Here is a 22,336-nt window from a genome sequence, read left to right on the forward strand (position 1 = left end):
AAATGTAACTCATTGCGAAATGTAGATAACAAATGTAAGATGTGTAACCGAACTTAAGAAAATTAATGCTATTTATAACGAAAACAAAGTCTAATAGCCTCACAGTATCATGTTCAAGGGCGTACAATAGCTTAGCTCAAAACAAAAAACAGCACACAACAGCAACAGCATATAACCATTTGTGTTCGTTATGCATATAACATATAAGCAGCAAAAAATTTTCAACGCTTGCCGCCACCACCTCCAATCTTTGGGCCCTTGGGTGCTGCTCCCTTGGGTACGTTGGCCTTTCCGGAAGTCTTTTGCTTGGACATAACTTCAGCCTTCTTTGCCTTCTTCTCGTCTTTGGTTTTCTTGATTCTCTCCTTAATTTCGCTGATATGCCAAACATGTTTATTCATTAACCATAGTAGTAAACACCAATCTATTCTAACTAGGATAAGTAGAGAGGTATTTTGGCTTTCAGATTTAAATTCACAGAATTCCATTGCATCTCATACCGTAGAGCAGCTTCACGTGCAGCATCACGGACCTCTGGTTTCTCAGCTCGTTTTTTCTGAATGACCTCTAAGGTGGCACCAACAATTGACCTTGAGTAGGGCTTCTTGTTGGTACGACGCCTCTTCTTCACAGCTTCAGCAGCAGCATCCTAAGCCAATGAAAAAATCAATATAAAATCAATAAAAACTGTCAAATAAACTTTGTTGAATGATAGATAGTATATCAATAATGTAATTCGCCTTTTTATGTTGTTTCCTGTACATAGCGGTCCAAGAAAGCTTAGCAGGCCTCAGGCGATTGTGGAAGTACCTCTTGCATTTCGAGTTAACAAAGAGGAACACCTACAACAACAGCAAACTCATCTCACAATTCCTAACAAGATGTGGTGTAAATAATAAGGCGTAGGAAAATGCAACCGCTAGCAATGAGGTCATCCTACCTGAGAATCCGATCGGATAAACCTGATGCCCCTTCCAGGATATATCTTGGCACCGCTAAAACGGCAAAGCTCAGTCCTAACAACCAAGGACAGATGTAACAAAATCAATACTCAACCGGTATGATACACCATGCTGTGGACAAATGCCGCATCTAACAAATGCATTATATGCAAGGCAAAAAGAAGACATCACAAACAAATTTGGATAGTCAAATAGTTCAATTCCTCAATCTCCCAGAGCAGACAATTTATCTCAGAACCAAGGTTATACAGCGGAATCTAAACAACATATCCAAGGCTAACTCAAACAAATTGGCCAGGAAACAATATTTCAGGTTAAACGAGTAAAATTCTTGAATTAGATCCTGCAACTATCAAACCTAGAGGAAACTGCCCAATAATTGTCCAGCAGTGGGAAAATAAATACAAATGGAAATTGAAATTGAAATGTACAGAGGACTGAAGCCAAATTTGACAAACTTCTAAATCTACATCCGAAATGGAGACGGAAAGCTAAAAAACATCTACAGGTTGAATAAGTTCCATAAGCAATCCCTAAAAACAAATTCCAAAACATCTACAGGTTGAATAAGTTCCAGAAGCAGAATTGGATTGACTGAAGGATGCGGAATAGCATATAAGGAAAAGCTAACCAGCAGATATCATACAAAAATTACGACTTACTTGAGAACCATGGCTGCAAAATGTTGCTCGGCGCGGGAGGTTTTGTTTAGGGTGTTGTAGAACTGCCAGAAACCCTAAAAGCCGAACACAGCAATATAAGGCGTTGCAGTGAAATGGGCTTGGGTAGCAAAGCCCATTTCAAAAACAAGGCTCCATCTCTCAATCTGTAAGTCCCATTTTAAAAACATCTCTAAACCCAATCTTCCCCACCCAAACCATCAGCCCAGCAACGTCTAACTTCAATAAAAATCTTTACAAGTTAGAGCATCTCCAATGGCGGACGTCCGGTCGGACATCCGCGACGGGCGACCGGGACGTAGGCCATTGTGGCATTTCAACTCGGATACGGACATCCTGTAAGGACGTCGGATGTCCTCGGACGTGGAGGCGACGGGCGGGCGGACGTCCGCCATTGTGGCGTGGGTCGGACGTCCGGTATTTATTATTATTTTTTTAAACTCTATATATACGGCTCGTTGAACTTCATTTCATTCGCACCACTTGTGTTAACAAGTTTCTCTCTCTACATCTCTATTTTCAAGTATATCTAGAATGGCTAGTGATAGTGATAGCGAGGATGAATTGGAGGTCGCTGTGGAAGGTGCGATAGATAGGCTGCTACACCAGAGGGAGCAGCGGCGGCGGTACATCGGCCGATCCGTCGTCGAACTACAATACCCCGTGACCACATTGCTGCACATATTCGGTTGTATCATGACTACTTCGCTCCGCAGCCGCGTTTTGGGGATGCCTTATTCCGGCGACGTTTTAGGATGCATCGTCCGTTGTTTATGTATATCGTGGGTGCTTTAGAGAGAAGATACCTGTATTTTAGGATCAGGGAGGATGCAGTTGGCAAACCCGGACTCACGCCCTTACAGAAGTGCACTGTCGCAATTAGACAACTGGCGTACGGAGGCGCGGCCGACATGTTCGACGAGTACCTCCACATTGGCGAGTCGACAGCCGTCGAGTGTCTGCAGAATTTTTGCGCGGGCGTGAGAGCGATATTCGGGGAGCGGTATCTTTGGAGTCCGAGCCCCGAAGACTGCCAGAGGCTGATAGATATGCATGGGTCGGTGCAAGGGTTCCCTGGGATGTTGAGCAACATAGATTGTATGCATTGGGAGTGGAAGAACTGCCCCGCCGCCTGGAAGGGGATGTACACTACCGGCTTCAAAGCCAAGCATCCCACGATGATCCTTGAAGTTGTAGCTGACTACCGGCTGTGGATATGGCATGCTTATTTTGGAGTCGCCGGGTCGAACAACAACATCAACGTTCTCCAGTCGTCGCCCCTGTTCAACGCTCAGTGCAATGGCGTTGGTCCCGCGATCAGTTTCGTCGCCAACGACAACCAGCACAATATGGGATACTATTTGGCAGATGGGATATACCTAGGCATGCACAAACCGACCCGGCCCGGCGGTTAACCGCCGGTTCGGGCCCGCCGGTTCATGAACCGGAACCGGGCCCGGAACCGGCGGGTTGAACCGGCAGAAGGGTTGAAGGGTCGGAAGGGCCGGTTCAGGTTCGGCAATATATTGAACCTGAACCGGCGGTTCAAAGCCGGCGGTTCGGCGGTTCGAACCGCCGGTTCAAAGGGTTAAATAGTGTTTCGTAGGTTAGGGGTTCGTAGGGTTCGCGTAGGGGTTTAGTATAGCCGTTGGAACCGGCGGTTCGCGGGGTAAACCGTCGGTTTGAGGGGTAAACCGCCGGTTTGTCGGGGTAAACCGCCGGTTCGGGAGCCGGTTTCTGACGGTTCCGGCAACTTTTCAGAGGCTAGGCTGTAGGGTCAGTGTGTAGGCCTGCAAAACCGGTCAGAAACCGCCGGTTTTCGGTCAGAAACCGGCGGTTTTCTGACGGAAACCGTGGACAACCCGCCGGTTTAGGGTTGAACCGCCATATGTTTTTGTATATGCAAAAACAATTACATAATTGTATTTGTATATACTCTAGTCGATGAAGTATATTTCTCTATACGGCTAAATGAGGGAAACTTTTGACAATTCTACTATATTTGTTGATTGTTAGACGAAACTCAACATTTAAAGTTGAATTGCTAAAGGTGTCCTTAATTTAGTTATGTAGAAAGATCTTCTTCGCCGGTTAAGAGTATATATATAATACACTTATACGTTTAAGAACTTCAACATCGTTTCTTGTCATTTGTAATTAGTTCTTCACTAGTAGTCTCATTTGTATTTAAATTTTGTTTAAGACTTCAAGACCGCCATATGTTTTCAATTTGTAATTGTTGTAACTTGTAACGTGTAATTTGTAAACATGCAATTTCAATAAAATTGCAACTTTATCCGTATTTTTTTCAATTTTATTTACTCACATTTCGTACAAAAAACAAACTTGAAAAGTGTAATGTAAGTTGATTAAAATTGAAAAGTTGAAAAATGCAAAAAAAAAAAAAACAACAATTCGTCGAACCGTCGAACCGGCCCGGAACCGGCGGTTCAAGCCGAAAACCGGCGGTTTTGAACCGCCCCGTAACCCGCCGGTTTTTGGAACCGGAACCGGAACCGCCGGGAGCTAGGCGGGCCGGTTCAGGTTCATACATTCCCCGACCCTTGAACCGCCGGTTCATGACCCTGAACCGGCGGTTTTCGACCCTTGTGCATGCCTTTCATATACCCAAACTGGCCCGTCTTTGTGAAGACAATCAAGCATCCTCTCGGATAAAAGAAGTCATACATTGCGAGCCGTCAGGAAGCAGCGCGCAAGGATGTGGAGCGGGCATTTGGTGTGCTCCAGAGTCAATGGGCGGTAGTAAAGGGTCCTGCACGGCAGTGGTATATTCCCAACATCGGCGATGTCATGTACGCATGTATCATAATGCACAACATGATTGTCGAAAATGAAGCTGCGGAACTGACTCAGTGGACCAATGAAGATGATACGAGTGCAGGTCCAAGTCACGGCGTGGCCACCGCGAATGTGAATATGGGGGTACCTCATGGAGAGGTCGAGCGGATGCGTGCATTTGTCGACATGCGGCAAACAGATGCCCATGTTCGACTTCAGCACGATATTATCGAAGAGGTTTGGACGCGGAGGGGTTGACGTTGATGTTATTACTTTTTTTGTTTTATCACTATGTAATTTTTTTTTCAAATCATGTATGTTTTTTTTAATGAAGTTGATAATTTTTCTCGTTCGTATTCGTGTTGAAATTTTATTTCCGTAAACGTAAATTGCTTTATTTGTGAATTTGTGATTTTTTTTTATTGCGGGAAGTCCTAGTGGGAAGGGCGGTGGGAAGGGCGGATTGTGAAGGTGATGTCCTAGTGACATGGCAGTGGGATGAGAAATCCTAGTGACGTGACAGGAGGTGTTTTTGGGAAGTACTAGTGGATGTCCGAATGGAGATGCTCTTACAACTCGGCTGCCGGAGAAAAATTGGTACGGCTTTGTAGCCAATCAAATGAACACAAGCTGCCTAATTAAATTAAATTAAATTAAATTGACTTGACAAGCTACGATTTTTTCATCCACTAACAAGCCCTCTTTAAAATATGTTGAAATTCAATATGGAGCCCAACAAATCTCCGACGGTAAGAATAGATTTTGACTGTTAAAAGTTAAAACTAGTATGCGCAATGCAACGAAATGTTCCACTGAGTCTCGATTTTAAGGTAACTTAGCCGAAAAACAAAACAATACTACTCCATATAGTTTATAAGAATTGAGATAAGGTTGGAGGAGAAGCCATTTCCATGGCTACTAATCTCTCAGCACCACCTCTCTCACCACATCTCTCCTCCCATAACCACCACCGCCGCCGCTGCCCGCTCCATTTTGCCGCCCCACTTCGTCTTCCCGCCAAGAAAAGATGTCCCATTTCATGCGCCTCATCCAAGAGAGCTCCTCCGCCGCCCTCCGCCGTCGCCGGCGAGCAGCAAAGCCCATCTCTAGCCGACCAGCTCAAACCTTTGTCCACCACCATTCTCTCCGACCAACCCAACGAAGCCCAGCTCCTATCCAAGCCCAAATCCACTTGGGTTAATCCCATCAAGTCCAGACCCTCCGTCCTCTCTCTCCAGCGCCACAAACGCTCCTCTCCTTACTCACACAATCCCCAAATCAAGGACCTCAGAAACTTCGCCAAGAAATTGAACGATTGCGAGGAATCCCAATTCTCCGCTGTGATTGAGGGAATCCCTCATCCGCCCACGAGAGAAAACGCCCTATTAGTGCTCAACAGCTTGCGGCCATGGCAAAAAACCTTACTTTTCTTCGACTGGGTAAAAGCTCAAAATGCATTTCCTATGGAAACCATCTTTTACAATGTCACAATGAAATCTTTGAGGTTTGGCCGCCAATTTCAGCACATTGAGGGTCTTGCTCTAGAGATGGTTGAGAAGGAAATCTGAAGAGGTTACGAGGTGCGTAGGTGTCGTTCAAGTGAGGATATATCCTACTGGCAGGATAAAGATCCTAACTAAGCCTAGACCTCGTCTTCAAAGATTCCTCAACCCACTTCTACTGATCAGTATAGTGGAGGTAAGGGTCGAATCCCACAGAGATGGTGCGTTTAAACTACTGCGGTGATGTTTTGGAGGGTTGGTTAGCTACCACGCTCGGGTTGAGTTTCTACCTAGGCGAGTAATTAAAGGTTGGCGTCCTACTGACTAGGATGGGGGAGCAGATCATGGAATGCAACTGTGTACGTAGAAATGAGGGGACATGGTGTAACAGAAATTGTTTGGAAAGGACGGTATTTCTATTTTTGGCTAAACAGAATATTCAGAGTGTAGTGGAGGTAGTGGTGACTAGGCTGACAGATCTGCAGGTACAACCAGAGGTGAAGGACAAAAGAAAGCAAAAGTAAATAAAAGTAAGGTGGTCCCCAATCTGGATGTAGACATCGTCTTCTCCAACAACACAACTTAAACTCAGATAACAATTCCAGATCCAACCCGGCAAACGCAGATTAACAACTCGCGAACACAGATCTAAAACTAAGAAATCAAATCTGAAATCAAACACTGAAACTGGACTTCTGCATGCTGGTCAACATGAAAGATCGATTCAGAAAATAAAACGAAGCCTTGCATGCAACGATCTACTTCCAGATCAAATAGTACATGTTTACCTATCCTAAAGAAATTTGTTACGTAACAGAATTTAGAGATTTAGCACTTAAAACACCGAGAAATCTTAGATCTAAGCTAACTAGACAAGGAAAGAAAAGAACACTACAATGAACGAAACGGAAATCAACTTCATAGCATTAACACGTTCGGATATCCAAAGCAAGCATTTCAAAACAACAAAATCCCAAAATGTAACAGAAATCCAACGTAAAGACGGAGAACTAATTAAACTACGAAAGCAATTTAAAGATTGTTTGCCACTCCGGGCGATAAAATCTCTGACTGGAACTACGATCTAGCTAACTGGAACGGACGATGACTGGAACTCGGGAACATTCTGAACGTCAGGTGATCATGGCTCGGCGAGGCAAGAAGTGGACACGGCTGAAAGACTGAAATTACCGAGAGAACTCTCTACCTAAGGATGATGGTGAATTTTTCCTTCCGGATCCCCCTTCTCTCTCCAACTTGGCTACCTTTTATAGGGAGGCTACCCTTGATTTTTAGGGTAAATCCTCGCTGCAATTTGACTTCTTTGCCCTTAATTGTGGGTAATCCGTCCCAGCTATCCGTCTTCTTCATCTCAAGCCGTTTTAGCACGTATACGGATCAGTATGAGACCATGCTGGCGCTTTTTCTACCCGAACACTCCGGAACTTCCCTACTGGCCAGAACACTTATCCTGCACACTTTGAGCAACTGCTTTGCAAATATAATCATTTAAACCTGTCATACTGACCAGTAACCGAGGCCTAGAATACGACTTATCAAACTGCTCACACTTACCACATGCTTGCCCTCAAGCGTGAAGAACAAACAAAAAGCAATAAGTCGCATTCTAGCCTGGTTACTTCCCTGCCCGACTCTACCTAAAACTGGACTCTAGACTACAACGACGAAGAAGAAAGAAAACACAAACACAAACACAGAAATACATAAAACACTAACAGATTGGGCTACATTTTCAACCATCCCTCCCCTCGGGATCAGGTGCAATCCGGCCTTAGACAGCCTTGAACTTCTGCCGCCCCCCTCTTTCTCTCCCAGTCAGTACATCTGCTTGTCAAGATCGCCCACACTCTCGGTCAACCACTAGGTTCACTCAGTCACTCGCACCTCACCAGGAACGTTAGGACTGAATTCTCTCATCATGCTCAACCACAATTGCTTTGGACTTAGATCTCACGTGCAGCTACTGAAGGACTTTAAGGCTTGTAACGGGGCTGTTGGGTTGTAGTGTTTTGGGTAGATGTTCCTAAGGCTCTAAGGTTCAAAAACTTCTATTTAATTTATGAAGGGGGATTGTGTGCATCAGGCTTCTGATCAGTTGCTTTTCTTAGCTGGTGCTTCTGGCTTGAGTTTCCAACTGGTTAGTAGGCTTCTTGTGGCTTCTTGTGGCTTCGCCACCCTTATTCCTTCATTTTTTTGTGTGGTCAAATCTCTGACCATTTTCTTCTTCTCTTTCTTTCTTCCTCTCTTCTTTTTTTTTTTTTTTTTTTTTTCGTGGCTTTGCCACCCTTATCCCTTCCTTTTTTGGGCCTGGAATGTCTCCCTGGTCGATTTTCTTCTAACTTTCCTGCCCAGCTGGTTTCTGCTTTTTTCCACACTTCTTCCTAGCCAGTAAGCTCCATTTGTTTCATGCCTTACACACAGTCCCAGGGGCTAGGGGTGTTTATCTGGGTATAAAAGGTTAAGAAAAAAGGGTTCTAAAGGTGGTGGTTTTTTTTTTTTTTTTTTTTTTTTTTTTTTAAGGGGGGGGTTCCTACTGCCTTCAGTATTTGCTACCCGTGATCACTTCACCCTAGGCAAATTGTGGCAGCCTCTCTTTTCTTTAAGTGTATGTGGAAAGTGGTTCCACTTTAAGGCTTATAACTCACTTTTTAGAGGGCTTTCGTGTTTGGCTCTAAGTGTGGGCTTTTCTCTCATACTCACATCATCCATACTGGTCAGGAGGTACTAAGGAGAGTGGTTTCGGTTTTCCAGCTTGTCTTATCTCCCTCAATTCCCTTCACCTCCAGCTCAGGACGGTTGAGTTTTAAGCCCAAATCAGCACACAACATAAAAAAAACTAGACCTAAAAAAACACAAAACGAGCACAAACACAGAACACACATATATACATCATACTGGCCATTACGTCCCCCCTCCTACTTCACAAGTGTCTGCCCCAGATAAGGCTGTGAAGTGGAAAAAGTACTGGCCAGTATGGTAGACACACAGACAACAAAATAACAAACAAAAATAACAACTCAAACAGAAACTTCTCACACTTAGGCTATGGAATAGGCTAAGTGGGAGAGGTTTGAACACCGGACAAAATCCACTAAACAAAGAAACACGTATATACAAAAGAAACACAGAAAACATGCTACCAAGAAACAAACCCTAACTTCTCACACTTAGACTATGGAATAGGCTAAGTGTTATGAAGTGGGGTTTGCTCGCAAACACAGATTATACTACCTAACCGAATACCACAACACAACAAAAATACGAAAAGTTAAAAAAGCTTAAAAAAAACTAACTTGGTCAGTAAGGGGGGGTCTATCGAAGTCGCCTGCTCCTTCGTGGGGCAGGTGGTGCAGGTTGTTCCTTCGGGTTGTCCTCTTCCGTTCCAGTTTCATTTTCCTTCGCCGGCTCCTCGGCTCTTGCCGGCACCTCGGCGTCCGCTGTCTCTTGCTCATCTTCTACTCCGGTCTCTTGGATATGTGGTTCATCAGTCCGGCCACTATGGCCACTCGGTCCTGCAGCTTGCTCCTTCCTCAGGTAGGTCATTTCTTCTAAGATGTTATCCATATTGGCTAACATTCTGTTCATTGCTTTTTGCATCTTGGAGTTTTCCTCCCCGAGATCTGATACGATAGCTTCCATGGCCGCCTGCCTCTGATGCATCATATCCTGCTCTGCAGAGCCCTTCAACATCCTTTCCACAACTCCTGCCAGCTTGATCACCTCTGCCTTCAATTGCTGATTCTCCTCTGCCATTTCAGTGACTGTCCTTTCTAGAGCGGCTTGCTTCTGAGTCAGTATTCTCTGCTCTGCAGACTCCTTCAATACCTGTTCCATTTCTGACGCTAAACGAATCATTTCTTCCCTTATCTGTCTATTTTCCTCAGTCATCTTTTCCACAGATTGTTCAATTCTGTCTCGCCTCTGGTCATGTCCTGGTGCTTCCTGAGCTGTTGTTATCCGAGCAGTGGGTATTGCCTCTTCTCCCATCGCATAAAAGTAGGGCACGCCCTGCCTCATGTACACCGTGTTCGTTCGGACGAACAGAGGGATGTCGAACAATCCTGGGGCGCTCACCATCGTTAGTGGGGTTAGGTCTTCGTCCTCCGAAACGGTGATGTTGTTCCTCATGAAGATTCCCAATATATGGCAGAGGGAAATATTCCGTGCTGGGTGAGTTGCGACGAGGTGACATGTGTATGCAGTCCAGAACCCTAAGTGCAGCTTCTTGCCCTTTTTTGCACACCATATAAGGTACAACTCCGTCATTGATGTCCGGACTGCCGAATTAGACTGCCCCCAAAAGATTGTAGTCTAAAAAAAGTTGAACCAGGTGTAAAACGGGGTCGCTAAGGTGGATCGATCGGGAGATCGTGGATTGGAACTGCCCTGCTCCGGGGTGAGTAAGTTCCTCCCAAGCCGACTGGGGCTCAAATTCCACATGCCGGCGGGGAATCCCCCGCTCCCTGTTTCTCCATTCAAGTCCTATTGCCTCCTCCAAACTGCATATACCCAACCTCACAGTCCACTCAATCAGATTCATCCTAATTTCCCCTCCAAATACCCTGAAGCTAACACACTCTATATCCAAATCAGTTGTGACTTCGAATCGAAAAGTTGCGAAAAACTCCTTGGCCAAATCGACCGGGACACTTAACTCCTCATTCCTCAACAACCATTCAAAACCCAACTCATGCAAAAGGGTTAGAAACGATTCACTAATTTGCATCTCATCTAAGGATGGGAGATGAATTACCTTTCCACACTTAACCTTCTTGCCTTTTGCGTTCTTTGTGCGGTAAACTGACTGGAGCTTCTTGTCGTCAAACAACTTCATCTCTTCCACAACGTCATCCGTGAGTTCCACCGTCCAACGCTTATACCGGAGTGGTTCGGCAGGTGGATGCAACAGTTCTCGATGATCGTTGGGGAGTTCCCGCTCCTTGTATTCCTCCTCTTCCATGGTTGTGTCGCTATCTGATTCAGATTCTTCACTGGCCTCGTACTCACTATCGCTCTGTGTCTGCCGGTTTGATGGGGTCCTCCGGGCAGTCTCAGTGATCACTATGCCTGTGTTCGGGGTACGCATTCTTTTGGTTTTTGATTTTTTCTCCACAACGGTCTTGCCCTTTCTTTTCCTTTCTACTTGGTATCTAGCTTCCTCTTCCGCCTCGGTTGGTGGCGTCTCCTGGGATCTACACTCTTTCTTGGCATCTTCCTTCTCCAATTGTTCGGGGCTCACTGACTCGGGTGCGAGGTCCAGTCCCTCAGCCACCCGCTCGGCTTCCACACCCTGATCCTCTTGCGCCGGACAGGGTTCGTCGTCACTCACGATATCTAGGGGATCCTCCGCCGTGTTTGGTTCCGCCCTGTTGGGTGCCCACTTACCCAAACAACGTTGCGATTTCCTCTGCGGTTTGGGTGGCTCTGCCTTAGAGCCTGTCTTCACTACCAGTTTCCTTCTGACGGGGATCGGTTTAACTACCGGAGGTGCCCCTGGGGTGGATGCCTCTACCTCTGGTTCTGTTGTCTCTGCTCCTGCTTCCTTGGCTTCACTCTGCTTTTCCCTCTCCTCTTCTCCTTCAGACTGGGATGTCTTATCCTTCGGTATGGGTTCTCTAAAAGCTTATTCATTCTCCCCTACTGATCTTGGTGCGAGGTCCAGACCCTCAGCCACCAAGTCAGTTGTCTCCTCTCTTCGGTTTACCCTGTTCATTATCGAGTCAAACTCCTCGTCCGTCATGAGGCCCTGTTTCCTGGCTGATTCGTTCAGATCTATCTCTGGCCGTCTTACTTCTTGAAATACTGGGTCCTTCTCGGGCGTCATTTTTGCTCCGCCACTCTCTCCCTGGGTTTCCCTTACTTGGCTGGACCTTTTCTTTCGCTCCTCAGAGTCGGAGCTGTAAAACGCGGCGATAGCTTCCAGGTCTGCCGAATCTGGTACCGAGGGTTCCGATGCCGCGGCGGCTGAGGGAGATCCTTCCTCCGACTGTAGTTCTGCGTGTCTGACCTGTGCATGAGGAATTTCACTGGGTGCGGTTCCTATGCCCCCCGTGTGGCCGAAATTGGTCAATGCCGCCGTCCAGTCCCTAGTCGGGTCTTGTTGGCGAAGGAATACCATTACGGCATCCAAAGAAATAGTGGCCGGCGGTTGAGCAGTCGGTGCGGGTGGTTGGTTCGACTGTGGTTGGGCCTCCGGGGTATCTTCTCGCAGCGGCTGCGTATCTTGGGTGTTCGCACGACGGGGCTTGATTTTCCTCGCGATAGCTTTCTTACCCATGACTGTAATTTGTGATTTGACGGTAGAAATTAGGGTTTGGTTTGAGAACGATGGTTCTGTGAGAGGGATAGAGGAGAATTTCTTGAAAGGTATTTTGGAAATGAGGGTTTTTGAGGGAGAAAGGGAGGGTCGGTTGGTTTAGTTCGGATTAGAAATGGCAGTTGCAGGTGGTTTCAACCGGCTATCACTGGTTACCGGTCATGCCGCTTCATCTGAAAAGTGGTTGGGCGACAGGTGTTGGTTCTTGATTGGCTAGCGTGTGTACTCTCTCTGCTCCACACCATTCCAGCACTGCCACCCTGCAAAAGCTGCACACGCTTAATTCAAATTTACGTCCTATCCACCATTTCCCTCTATACTTACCTATTACGGAAAATAATTCAAAATGGCACTTAAATACAAATTGGAGTGACACTAAATAGGTAATCTCTTGGTCAAAGTGTACCCCAACCTAAATTTAAGGCCCGAAAATATATTTTTGGATTTTTAGAAAATTTTCAAGCATGCAAAAATTAATTACGTATATACAGTATTTACATTCTCCTTAGGTAATTTGGAATCCTACCTGGCTAGTATATGCAGAATATTATCAAAATGAAACTAGCCACGTGGAATTCCAAATTCCTATCTTACTAATCAGTATGTGACCTTAGTATGTGGTAGTAGTGGAATTTCATCCACTACCCCCACCTCACTATTATCCCTAAAGATTTTCAACCTATGTCCATTCACAACAAAAGGCTCAGAGTTAGAAAGACTCCCTGAAATCTCCACCGCTCCATTAGCTCGGAGGGCTGTTACGATGTACGGTCCTGTCCACTTAGATTTGAGTTTCCCGGGCATTAACTTCAATCTCGACTGGAAAAGTAGTACTTTCTGGCCAACATGGAGCTCCTTGGTTCTCAGATTTCTATCATGCCATAATTTCGTTCGCTCCTTGTACCACATGGCCGAGTCGAAAGATTCCAATCTAAGTTCTTCAAGCTCCTGTAATTGCAGCTTCCTTTCCTCCTCACAGGCTGTAGCATCCATATTCACTTTCTGTACTGCCCAGTATGCTCGGTGCTCGATCCCTACAGGTAAGTGGCACATTTTTCCAAAAACTATTCGGTAAGGGGACATACCAATGGGGGTCTTGTAGGCTGTTCGATATGCCCAGAGAGCATCCTCTAATCTCACGCTCCAATCCTTCCGAGAAGGATTTACAGTTTTCTCCAAAATCTTCTTTATCTCTCGATTAGAGATCTCGGCTTGGCCGTTAGCTTGCGGGTGGTAGGGGCTTGAAAGTCTATGGTGCACACCGTACTTTTTCATTAAAGCTTCAATTGTACGATTACAAAAGTGTGTACCTTGATCAGAGATGATCGCCCTTGGGACTCCGAACGGCTGAAAATGTGACTCTTTAAGAATTTGGCCACCTCCTTTGCTTCACACGTACTTGTGGCCGTCGCTTCTACCCATTTGGAGACGTAATCCACCGCGACTAGGATATACAGATTGCCATAGGACGAGGGAAAAGGCCCCATGAAATCCATTCCCCATATGTCGAATAATTCACAAACAATAATCGGTACTTGCGGCATTTCATCTTGGGCAGATATTCCACCGGTCAGTTGGCAACGCTCACAGCTCCGGCAGAACTCGTATGCATCTTTGTTGAGAGTTGGCCAGTAAAAGCCGCTATCCATAATCTTCCTTGCCGTCTTCTTGGATCCGAAGTGCCCTCCACATGCTAACGAATGGCAGTGGGTCAACACATCCCGCTGTTCCCAGTCAGGAATGCACCTTCTTATCACTTGATCGGATCCTACCCTCCATAGGTAAGGGTCGTCCCAAAAATAATATTTTGCCTCACTCTTGATCTTCATTCGTTGGGCTTTGGTAACACTTGGTACCTCTGGAAGTTCTCCAGTTACTAGGTAGTTGGCCAGGTCCGCATACCATGGCTCCTGCCCTACCTTCTCTTTTCCTTTTGCTGCATCATTCTGACCAGTAAGTTTGTACACTTCTTCCCAATCAATTTTTCTGGGTGCAAAAATCACCTCACATAAGTGTTCCTCTGGAAACTGGTCGTGCACCTCCTCGCTGTTTCCTTCTTGCACTATTCTGCTCAAATGGTCTGCCACCTTGTTTTCGACTCCTCTCTTATCTTCCACCTCCCAATCAAATTCTTGCAACAAGAGTACCCATCGGATCAAGCGTGGTTTTGATTCTCTCTTGGTAACTAGATACTTAAGGGCTGCATGGTCAGTGTATACTACGACCTTAGATCCCAGCAAATATGGCCGGAACTTCTCGAAAGAAAACACCACTGCCAGCATCTCCTTTTCGGTGGTATCGTAATTCCGCTGGGCTTGATTTAGAGTCTTGGACGCATAAAAAATTACGTGCCTCCTCCCATCGATCTTCTGACCCAGCACGGCCCCTACCGCAAAGTCGCTGGCGTCACACATTACTTCGAAAGGATGGTTCCAATCAGGAGCTCGTATGATAGGTGCGGATACTAATTTTTCTTTGAGAAGATCGAAAGCTGCCTTGCATTGCTCATCAAAAACGAACTCCACATCATTTTGAAGCAGTCTGGTAAGGGGTTGGGCTATTTTGGAGAAATCCTTTATAAATCTTCGATAAAATCCAGCATGTCCCAGGAAACCCCTTATTCCCTTCTGATCAGTAGGGAATGGTAATTTGGATATGACATCCACCTTGGCTCGATCCACCTGGATACCTCTTTCTGAGACTACGTGTCCTAGGACTATCCCTTCGGTGACCATAAAATGGCACTTCTCGAAGTTCAAAACCAGACTCTTTGCTTGACACCTTTCCAAAACTATGTCCAAATGATGAAGGCAAGAGTCGAACGAGTCTCCGTAAACCGTGAAGTCATCCATAAATATTTCTATGCACTCCTCAATCAAATCGGAAAATATGCTCATCATGCATCGTTGAAACGTACCTGGAGCGTTGCATAAACCGAAAGGCATGCGACGGTATGCATAGGTTCCAAACGGGCAAGTAAAAGTGGTTTTGTCCTGGTCCTCAGGATCCACGTGAATTTGGAAGTACCCGCTGTACCCATCTAGGAAGCAGAAAAATTTTTTCCCAGCTAATCTCTCTAATATCTGGTCGATGAAAGGCAAAGGAAAATGGTCCTTCCTTGTTGCGTTGTTCAGCTTCCGGTAGTCGATGCACATTCGCCAACCCGTGACCAGCCTTGTTGGAATCAGCTCGTTCCTCTCATTCTTGACAACTTGGATCCCGGATTTCTTTGGAACCATGTGGATCGGGCTGACCCACTCACTGTCCGGCACTGAATAGATAATCCCTAGCGACAACAACTTCAAGATTTCCTTTAAAATTTCCTCTCGCATGTTAGGGTTTACCTTCCTTTGAGCATCTCGATGAGCCTTCGCTCCCTCTTCTAGCCTGATGTGGTGCATGCAAACGTCGGGGCTTATCCCTACTAGATCTGTAAGGCTCCATCCGATTGCCTTCTTATTCCTATTCAACACAGTCAGTAGCCGCGCTTCTTGTTCTTTTGTGAGACTGCTGTTGATGATTACGGGATATGAGTTCTCCTCCCCGAGGTAGGCATACTTCAAGTTCGATGGTAACTTTTTTAGCTCGACTTGGGGTGGAAGTGTGTCTTCGGGTAGAGGGTTTTTCTGGGCCTCCCCGTCTTTCTTTAAGTCTTCCCCTGAAGGTTCTTCCGTACTGACTGGAAGCTTGGCCCCTGCGGCTCCAATGAACGCCGACTTTTGACAGAATTCCTTGATCGCTCCTTCTATTTCTTCATCGGTCAACCCCTGGCTACTGATCAACTCACACCACGCAGCAGCTTCTTCGTCGGCCTGATCACAAGCATCTAAAGCCTGGAGTTTTTCCTGTAATAGTTCGGTCTCAAGAAAATCTTGGACTAGAGGGTCAATCACATCAACAAAGCATAGATTTTCAGAATCAATGGGTTTCTTCATGGCATCATTTATATCAAAAGTAAACTTCTCACCATTAAAATCAATGCAAATAGTCCCCTCGGCCATATCCACTATTGTCTTAGCCGTTCTCAAAAAAGGTCTCCCTAACAAGACTCCACTAGACTCTCTCGCTTCATGCTCACTCATTTTGATCACATAAAAATCAGCAGGGTATGTGAACTCCTGTACTCTAACCAACACGTTCTCTAAAACTCCCTCAGGGCTTATGCACGACCTATCAGCCAGCTGGATCAACACCCTAGTGTTTGACAGCCTCACTCCTTTCAGTCGGTTATAGATTGATAATGGCATGACATTAATGGAAGCTCCAAGATCACACATCGCATGTTCAACCTTCACATCCCCTATAGTTATGGGTAAAGTGAACATACCTGGATCGGCCCTTTTGGGCGGCAGTTTCTCTTGCACAATTGCGGATGCGATCCCTTCCACCATGATTTGTCCATCTTTTTGAGCTTTCCCGGCTATGAAATCCTTAATGAATTTTCCGAGCGGGGGTAGTTTCACGGCTTGGAGGAATGGTATGGTGACGTCCAACCTTCCAAAAATCGACAAGTAGTCGACCGGGTTCTCTTTCTTCCTCTTTGTAACAAATCGGAATGGGAATGGTTTCTCCCCTTTTTTCTCTTCTACGGGTTCCTCAGCAACTTTCTTTGGTAGCTCTTGGGTCCGAGCCTCCATTCTGGGATTTTTCTCTTGAGGAGGTTCCTTCCTGGTCAGTAAGGCATCGGGTTCACCTCTTATACTTGGTGTATCATCCAGGAAGAATGGATCCTGCATTCGAGGCATGAAATTCCCTATTTCCTCAGCTGAAATTGTCTCGCCTCCTATCTTCGTTCCATTCGATCCTTCACTCGGCTGTTTCGGTTGAGGTGCATCATAAGTAGTTCCTGACCTCAACGTGACCTTACTCACATTTGCCTTCTCGGGCATTTGGACTGTAGATGGGAGTTTTCCTGCATTTCCCTTCAAATCACCCATCGAACTGGCCAGTTGAGCTAACTGCCTATTCATCATATCCATGTTCGCCTTATGTTCTTTCTGGGCATTTTGCATCCCCTGCACGACCTCATTATGGGCTTGCAATTCTCCTTTGATGTTCTGTTGTGATGCTAGCATTTCACTCATCATGTCCTCAACGGATCTCCTCGGCCTGTTCGAGTTTTGGAAATGACCCGGCCCTTGGTGTTGATAGTTCTGGAAGGTTTGCTGTCCTTGATTAGGCGGGTATTGGTTATATTGGGCAGGAGGAGTGTACTGATCTTGAGGATATTGATTCTGGTGCTGGGCTTGGAATTGATTCTGGTTCTGATGGTGTTGGGATGCTTGGTTTGGTTGATTTTGGTAGTTTTGGAAATTTCTCTGATGGGGTGGCACGTAAACAGGGTTCGAGTTTGAGCTTTGTGGGTTATAGTTTGGGCTTGTTGGTTTCTTCCTGACCAGTTGGGCTGGAAGTCTGGGTTTGCTGGTCCACGGTTAGGGTTTTGGTTCGGGTGAGGGTTATATTGGTTCTGGCCTTGACCTTGGTTCTGGTTTTGGTTCCCTTCTCCCCATCGAAAATTCGGGTGGTCCCTCCATGGTGCGTCCCGTTGTCTCCCCTGGATCCAATTCCCATTCTGGTTAAAATACCCAGCAGCATTAGCTTGCTCCGTACTGATCAAGTCATTCGGATGCTCGTATTGGGCCCCTTGATTCCCCTGCTCTGCACCCTTGTAGTTCCCAGTTGGGAGAGGTGGTGGAGTGCTCTTCTCGATGGCACTCAAAAGTGACTTCTTCAGTTCATCCATCTTCAAGTCCATTTTCTGCTCCAGCTTGTTCTCCTGATCAGTAGTCGATGCAACCGCAGCCCGCTCTCGGTTGTATCCTTCCCTTGAATGGTCATACTCTTTCTTTGCATTCAGTAGCTTCCTTAGGACTCTCTTTGCTTCGCTGACCCGTAATTGCGTGAAGCTTCCTCCCGAAGATGAATTGGCCAGGTCTTTGGTTACCGCGTTCATGCCCTCGTAGAAAGTATGATGTACTTCAATGTCCGCCATGCGATGGTTGGGACACGATTCCAAAAGACCCATGTATCTTGCCCAATAGTCGCTCAAGGGCTCGTCATATCCTTGCTTCACATTCGTTATTTCTCTCTTCAGTGCGCTTGTCTTAGATGACGGAAAAAACTCGCCCAGGAATGCTGACTTGAAGTCGGCCCAAGTCTCAATAGAGTCAGGGGGCAAGCGCATGAACCAGGTGTTCGCTTCCCCCTTGAGCACAAATGGCAGAGCTTTCAGCCTATAATCATCTTCAGTCGCTCCTGCTGGTCTTCTCTGCGCTCTACAAATCTTACAAAATTCGTGAAGGAACTCATACGACCCTTCATAGCTTTTCCCGCAGTATGTAGGTAGAATCGCTATGACATGAGGCTTCACGTCACAAGCAGTCTGTCCCGGGGTGACCACGATAGCTTGCGGTGGTTCTCCTTCGGTATGCGCATTCAGCGTACCGATCTCTGGATCTTCGTCCATGTTGGCAGCTATTCCTGGATTGCCTTCCAACAGTGGTAACTCCACGGGAATTGGTCCTTCTATGGTGTCCTGTTCTTCGTCGCTACTCGTGTCTAAGTCAGACAGAGTTGTTGACAGGCCAGAACGAGTGGTCACAAGTATGGATCCTCGCTGAAGTATCTTCGGTTTCCACGGATTAGGATCCGAACTGCTTCTCATAAACTGAAACAAAAGAAAAAGAGAAAAAATTATACACAATATTTACGCCAAAGTATCACACACAATAGTATATAAAACGCCATCCATCCCCGGCAACGGCGCCATTTGAAGAGGTTACGAGGTGCGTAGGTGTCGTTCAAGTGAGGATATATCCTACTGGCAGGATAAAGATCCTAACTAAGCCTAGACCTCGTCTTCAAAGATTCCTCAACCCACTTCTACTGATCAGTATAGTGGAGGTAAGGGTCGAATCCCACAGAGATGGTGCGTTTAAACTACTGCGGTGATGTTTTGGAGGGTTGGTTAGCTACCACGCTCGGGTTGAGTTTCTACCTAGGCGAGTAATTAAGGTTGGCGTCCTACTGACTAGGATGGGGGAGCAAATCATGGAATGCAACTGTGTACGTGGAAATGAGGGGACATGGTGTAACAGAAATTGTTTGGAAAGGACGGTATTTCTATTTTTGGCTAAACAGAATATTCAGAGTGTAGTGGAGGTAGTGGTGACTAGGCTGACAGATCTGCAGGTACAACCAGAGGTGAAGGACAAAAGAAAGCAAAAGTAAATAAAAGTAAGGTGGTCCCCAATCTGGATGTAGACATCGTCTTCTCCAACAACACAACTTAAACTCAGATAACAATTCCAGATCCAACCCGGCAAACGCAGATTAACAACTCGCGAACACAGATCTAAAACTAAGAAATCAAATCTGAAATCAAACACTGAAACTGGACTTCTGCATGCTGGTCAACATGAAAGATCGATTCAGAAAATAAAACGAAGCCTTGCATGCAACGATCTACTTCCAGATCAAATAGTACATGTTTACCTATCCTAAAGAAATTTGTTACGTAACAGAATTTAGAGATTTAGCACTTAAAACACCGAGAAATCTTAGATCTAAGCTAACTAGACAAGGAAAGAAAAGAACACTACAATGAACGAAACGGAAATCAACTTCATAGCATTAACACGTTCGGATATCCAAAGCAAGCATTTCAAAACAACAAAATCCCAAAATGTAACAGAAATCCAACGTAAAGACGGAGAACTAATTAAACTACGAAAGCAATTTAAAGATTGTTTGCCACTCCGGGCGATAAAATCTCTGACTGGAACTACGATCTAGCTAACTGGAACGGACGATGACTGGAACTCGGGAACATTCTGAACGTCAGGTGATCATGGCTCGGCGAGGCAAGAAGTGGACACGGCTGAAAGACTGAAATTACCGAGAGAACTCTCTACCTAAGGATGATGGTGAATTTTTCCTTCCGGATCCCCCTTCTCTCTCCAACTTGGCTACCTTTTATAGGGAGGCTACCCTTGATTTTTAGGGTAAATCCTCGCTGCAATTTGACTTCTTTGCCCTTAATTGTGGGTAATCCGTCCCAGCTATCCGTCTTCTTCATCTCAAGCCGTTTTAGCACGTATACGGATCAGTATGAGACCATGCTGGCGCTTTTTCTACCCGAACACTCCGGAACTTCCCTACTGGCCAGAACACTTATCCTGCACACTTTGAGCAACTGCTTTGCAAATATAATCATTTAAACCTGTCATACTGACCAGTAACCGAGGCCTAGAATACGACTTATCAAAATCCCCCTTGACAACATCACGTATTCCACCATTATCACTTGTGCAAAAAGGTGCAATCTTTTTGATAAAGCCGTGGAGTGGTTTGAGAGAATGTATAAAACTGGTCTGATGCCTGATGAGGTCACTTATTCCGCTGTGTTGGATGTGTATGCTAAATTGGGGAAGGTGGAGGAAGTGATGAGCTTGTATGAGCGAGGTAGAGCTAGTGGGTGGAAGCCTGATGAAATAGCTTTTGCTGTTTTGGCGAAGATGTTTGGTGAGGCAGGGGATTATGATGGGATCAAGTATGTTCTGCAAGAGATGAAGTCTCTTGGAATTCAGCCTAATTTGGTTGTTTACAATTCTTTGTTGGAGGCTCTTGGTAAGGCTGGCAAACCTGGTTTGGCCAGGAGTTTGTTTGAGGAGATGGTGGAATCGGGTGTTTCCCCGAACGTGAAGACCCTTACGGCCTTGATCAAGATATACGGTAAGGCTAGGTGGGCTAGGGATGCATTGCAGTTGTGGGAGAGGATGAGGTTGAATGGATGGCCTGTGGATTTCATCTTGTACAACACTTTGCTAAGCATGTGTGCTGATCTCGGACTTGTGGAGGAGGCGGAGAAGCTTTTTGAGGACATGAAAGGGTCGGAGAAGTGCAAGCCGGATAGCTGGAGTTACACGGCCATGCTTAACATATATGGGAGTGGAGGCAGTGTTGATAAGGCCATGGTCTTGTTTTGGGAGATGTCTGAGGCTGGTGTGCAGCTCAATGTGATGGGGTGCACTTGTTTGATCCAGTGCTTGGGGCGGGCCAAGAGGATTGATGACTTGGTGAATGTGTTTGAGTTTGCTGTGGAGAATGGAGTGTGGCCAGATGATAGGTTGTGTGGTTGCTTGCTCTCTGTTGTGTCCTACTGCGATGGCAAGGATGCTAGTAAGGTTCTTGCTTGTTTGGAACGAGCAAACAAGACATTGTCTGCATTTGTGAAGGTGCTCAGTGGCGATGAGAGCACTGACTTTGATGCTCTGAAGGAAGAATTCAAGCGGATATTGAGCAGCACGGCTGTTGAGGCAAGGAGGCCGTTTTGCAACTGTTTGATTGACATATGTAGGAATAGGAACCACCATGAGAGAGCTCATGAGCTTCTCTACTTAGGTACGTTGTACGGTTTGTATCCCGGTTTGCACACCAAGACTGAGGATGAATGGCGGTTGAATGTCCGTTCACTGTCAGTTGGAGCTGCTCACACCGCGTTGGAGGAGTGGATGGGTACTCTGGCTAAGATTGTGCAGCGCAAGGAGAGTTTGCCTGCATTGTTCTCTGCCAACACGGGGTCAGGGAACCACAAGTTCTCTCAAGGTTTGGGGAGCGCCTTCGCCTCCCATGTGGAGAAGCTTGCGGCTCCTTTCACAGAGAGTGAGGGGAAGGCCGGTTTGTTCACTGCTACACGGGAAGATTTGGTGTTGTGGCTGCAATCAAGAGCGCCCTCGTCTGTGACCACAGCATGAGTGCAGTTGCCTAGGCGCCAATTGCAAGAGTTTTGGACATTGTATACTTTTCTTTGTAGCTGGCTTTACTTTGTCGTGGCCTTTGTCATAGGGCAAATTGATATTTTAAAGTAATATTAAGACTACATTTCTCACTTTAGTTTTTGTTACTTGCAACTGTTGTTAAAGCCAATACTAGTCATCTGTTGCTGTTAGAACTTATTATCATGAGTGTAATATCCGCAGCTAAATGATGGCATATCTTTCTAAATGAGCATTTTTTAATTTGTGAAATGTAGAGTAAAACTTTTGTCCTAGCTAG

At 45.9% G+C, this 22,336-nt stretch overlaps 3 protein-coding genes across 3 annotated transcripts in view; 1 reads left to right on the forward strand and 2 right to left on the reverse strand.

Moving 5' to 3' along the window:
• Positions 1-22,336, reverse strand: part of LOC121769144 — an 80,587-nt gene that overhangs the window by 51,400 nt on the left and 6,851 nt on the right. The gene's annotated exons all lie outside the window — the stretch shown is intronic.
• Positions 54-1,706, reverse strand: LOC121769148 (60S ribosomal protein L24-like). The gene is made up of 5 exons (XM_042165860.1): positions 1,625-1,706; positions 941-1,016; positions 741-842; positions 501-649; positions 54-375 (listed from the first exon to the last, which is right to left on the reverse strand). Exons 1-5 carry the CDS (start codon positions 1,633-1,635, stop codon positions 222-224), a joined length of 492 nt encoding a protein of 163 aa, XP_042021794.1. The 5' UTR covers positions 1,636-1,706; the 3' UTR covers positions 54-221.
• LOC121769140 (pentatricopeptide repeat-containing protein At5g46580, chloroplastic-like) lies at positions 5,297-22,174 on the forward strand. The gene is made up of 2 exons (XM_042165843.1): positions 5,297-6,005; positions 20,550-22,174. Exons 1-2 carry the CDS (start codon positions 5,353-5,355, stop codon positions 22,033-22,035), a joined length of 2,139 nt encoding a protein of 712 aa, XP_042021777.1. The 5' UTR covers positions 5,297-5,352; the 3' UTR covers positions 22,036-22,174.

Source organism: Salvia splendens, chromosome 15 (genome assembly GCF_004379255.2).
Source record: "Salvia splendens isolate huo1 chromosome 15, SspV2, whole genome shotgun sequence".
Taxonomy (NCBI): Eukaryota; Viridiplantae; Streptophyta; class Magnoliopsida; order Lamiales; family Lamiaceae; genus Salvia; species Salvia splendens.

Excerpts from the sequence above, each read along its gene's own strand:
- LOC121769148 (XM_042165860.1), bottom strand. Across the intron at positions 843-940 it reads TTATCCGATCGGATTCTCAG|GTGTTCCTCTTTGTTAACTC; the intron begins GTAGGATGACCT and ends CTGTTGTTGTAG. Across the intron at positions 650-740 it reads ACAGGAAACAACATAAAAAG|GATGCTGCTGCTGAAGCTGT; the intron begins GCGAATTACATT and ends TCATTGGCTTAG.
- LOC121769140 (XM_042165843.1), top strand. The coding sequence starts at position 5,353 with ATGGCTACTAATCTCTCAGCACCACCTCTCTCACCACATCTCTCCTCC. Across the intron at positions 6,006-20,549 it reads GAGATGGTTGAGAAGGAAAT|CCCCCTTGACAACATCACGT; the intron begins CTGAAGAGGTTA and ends ACTTATCAAAAT.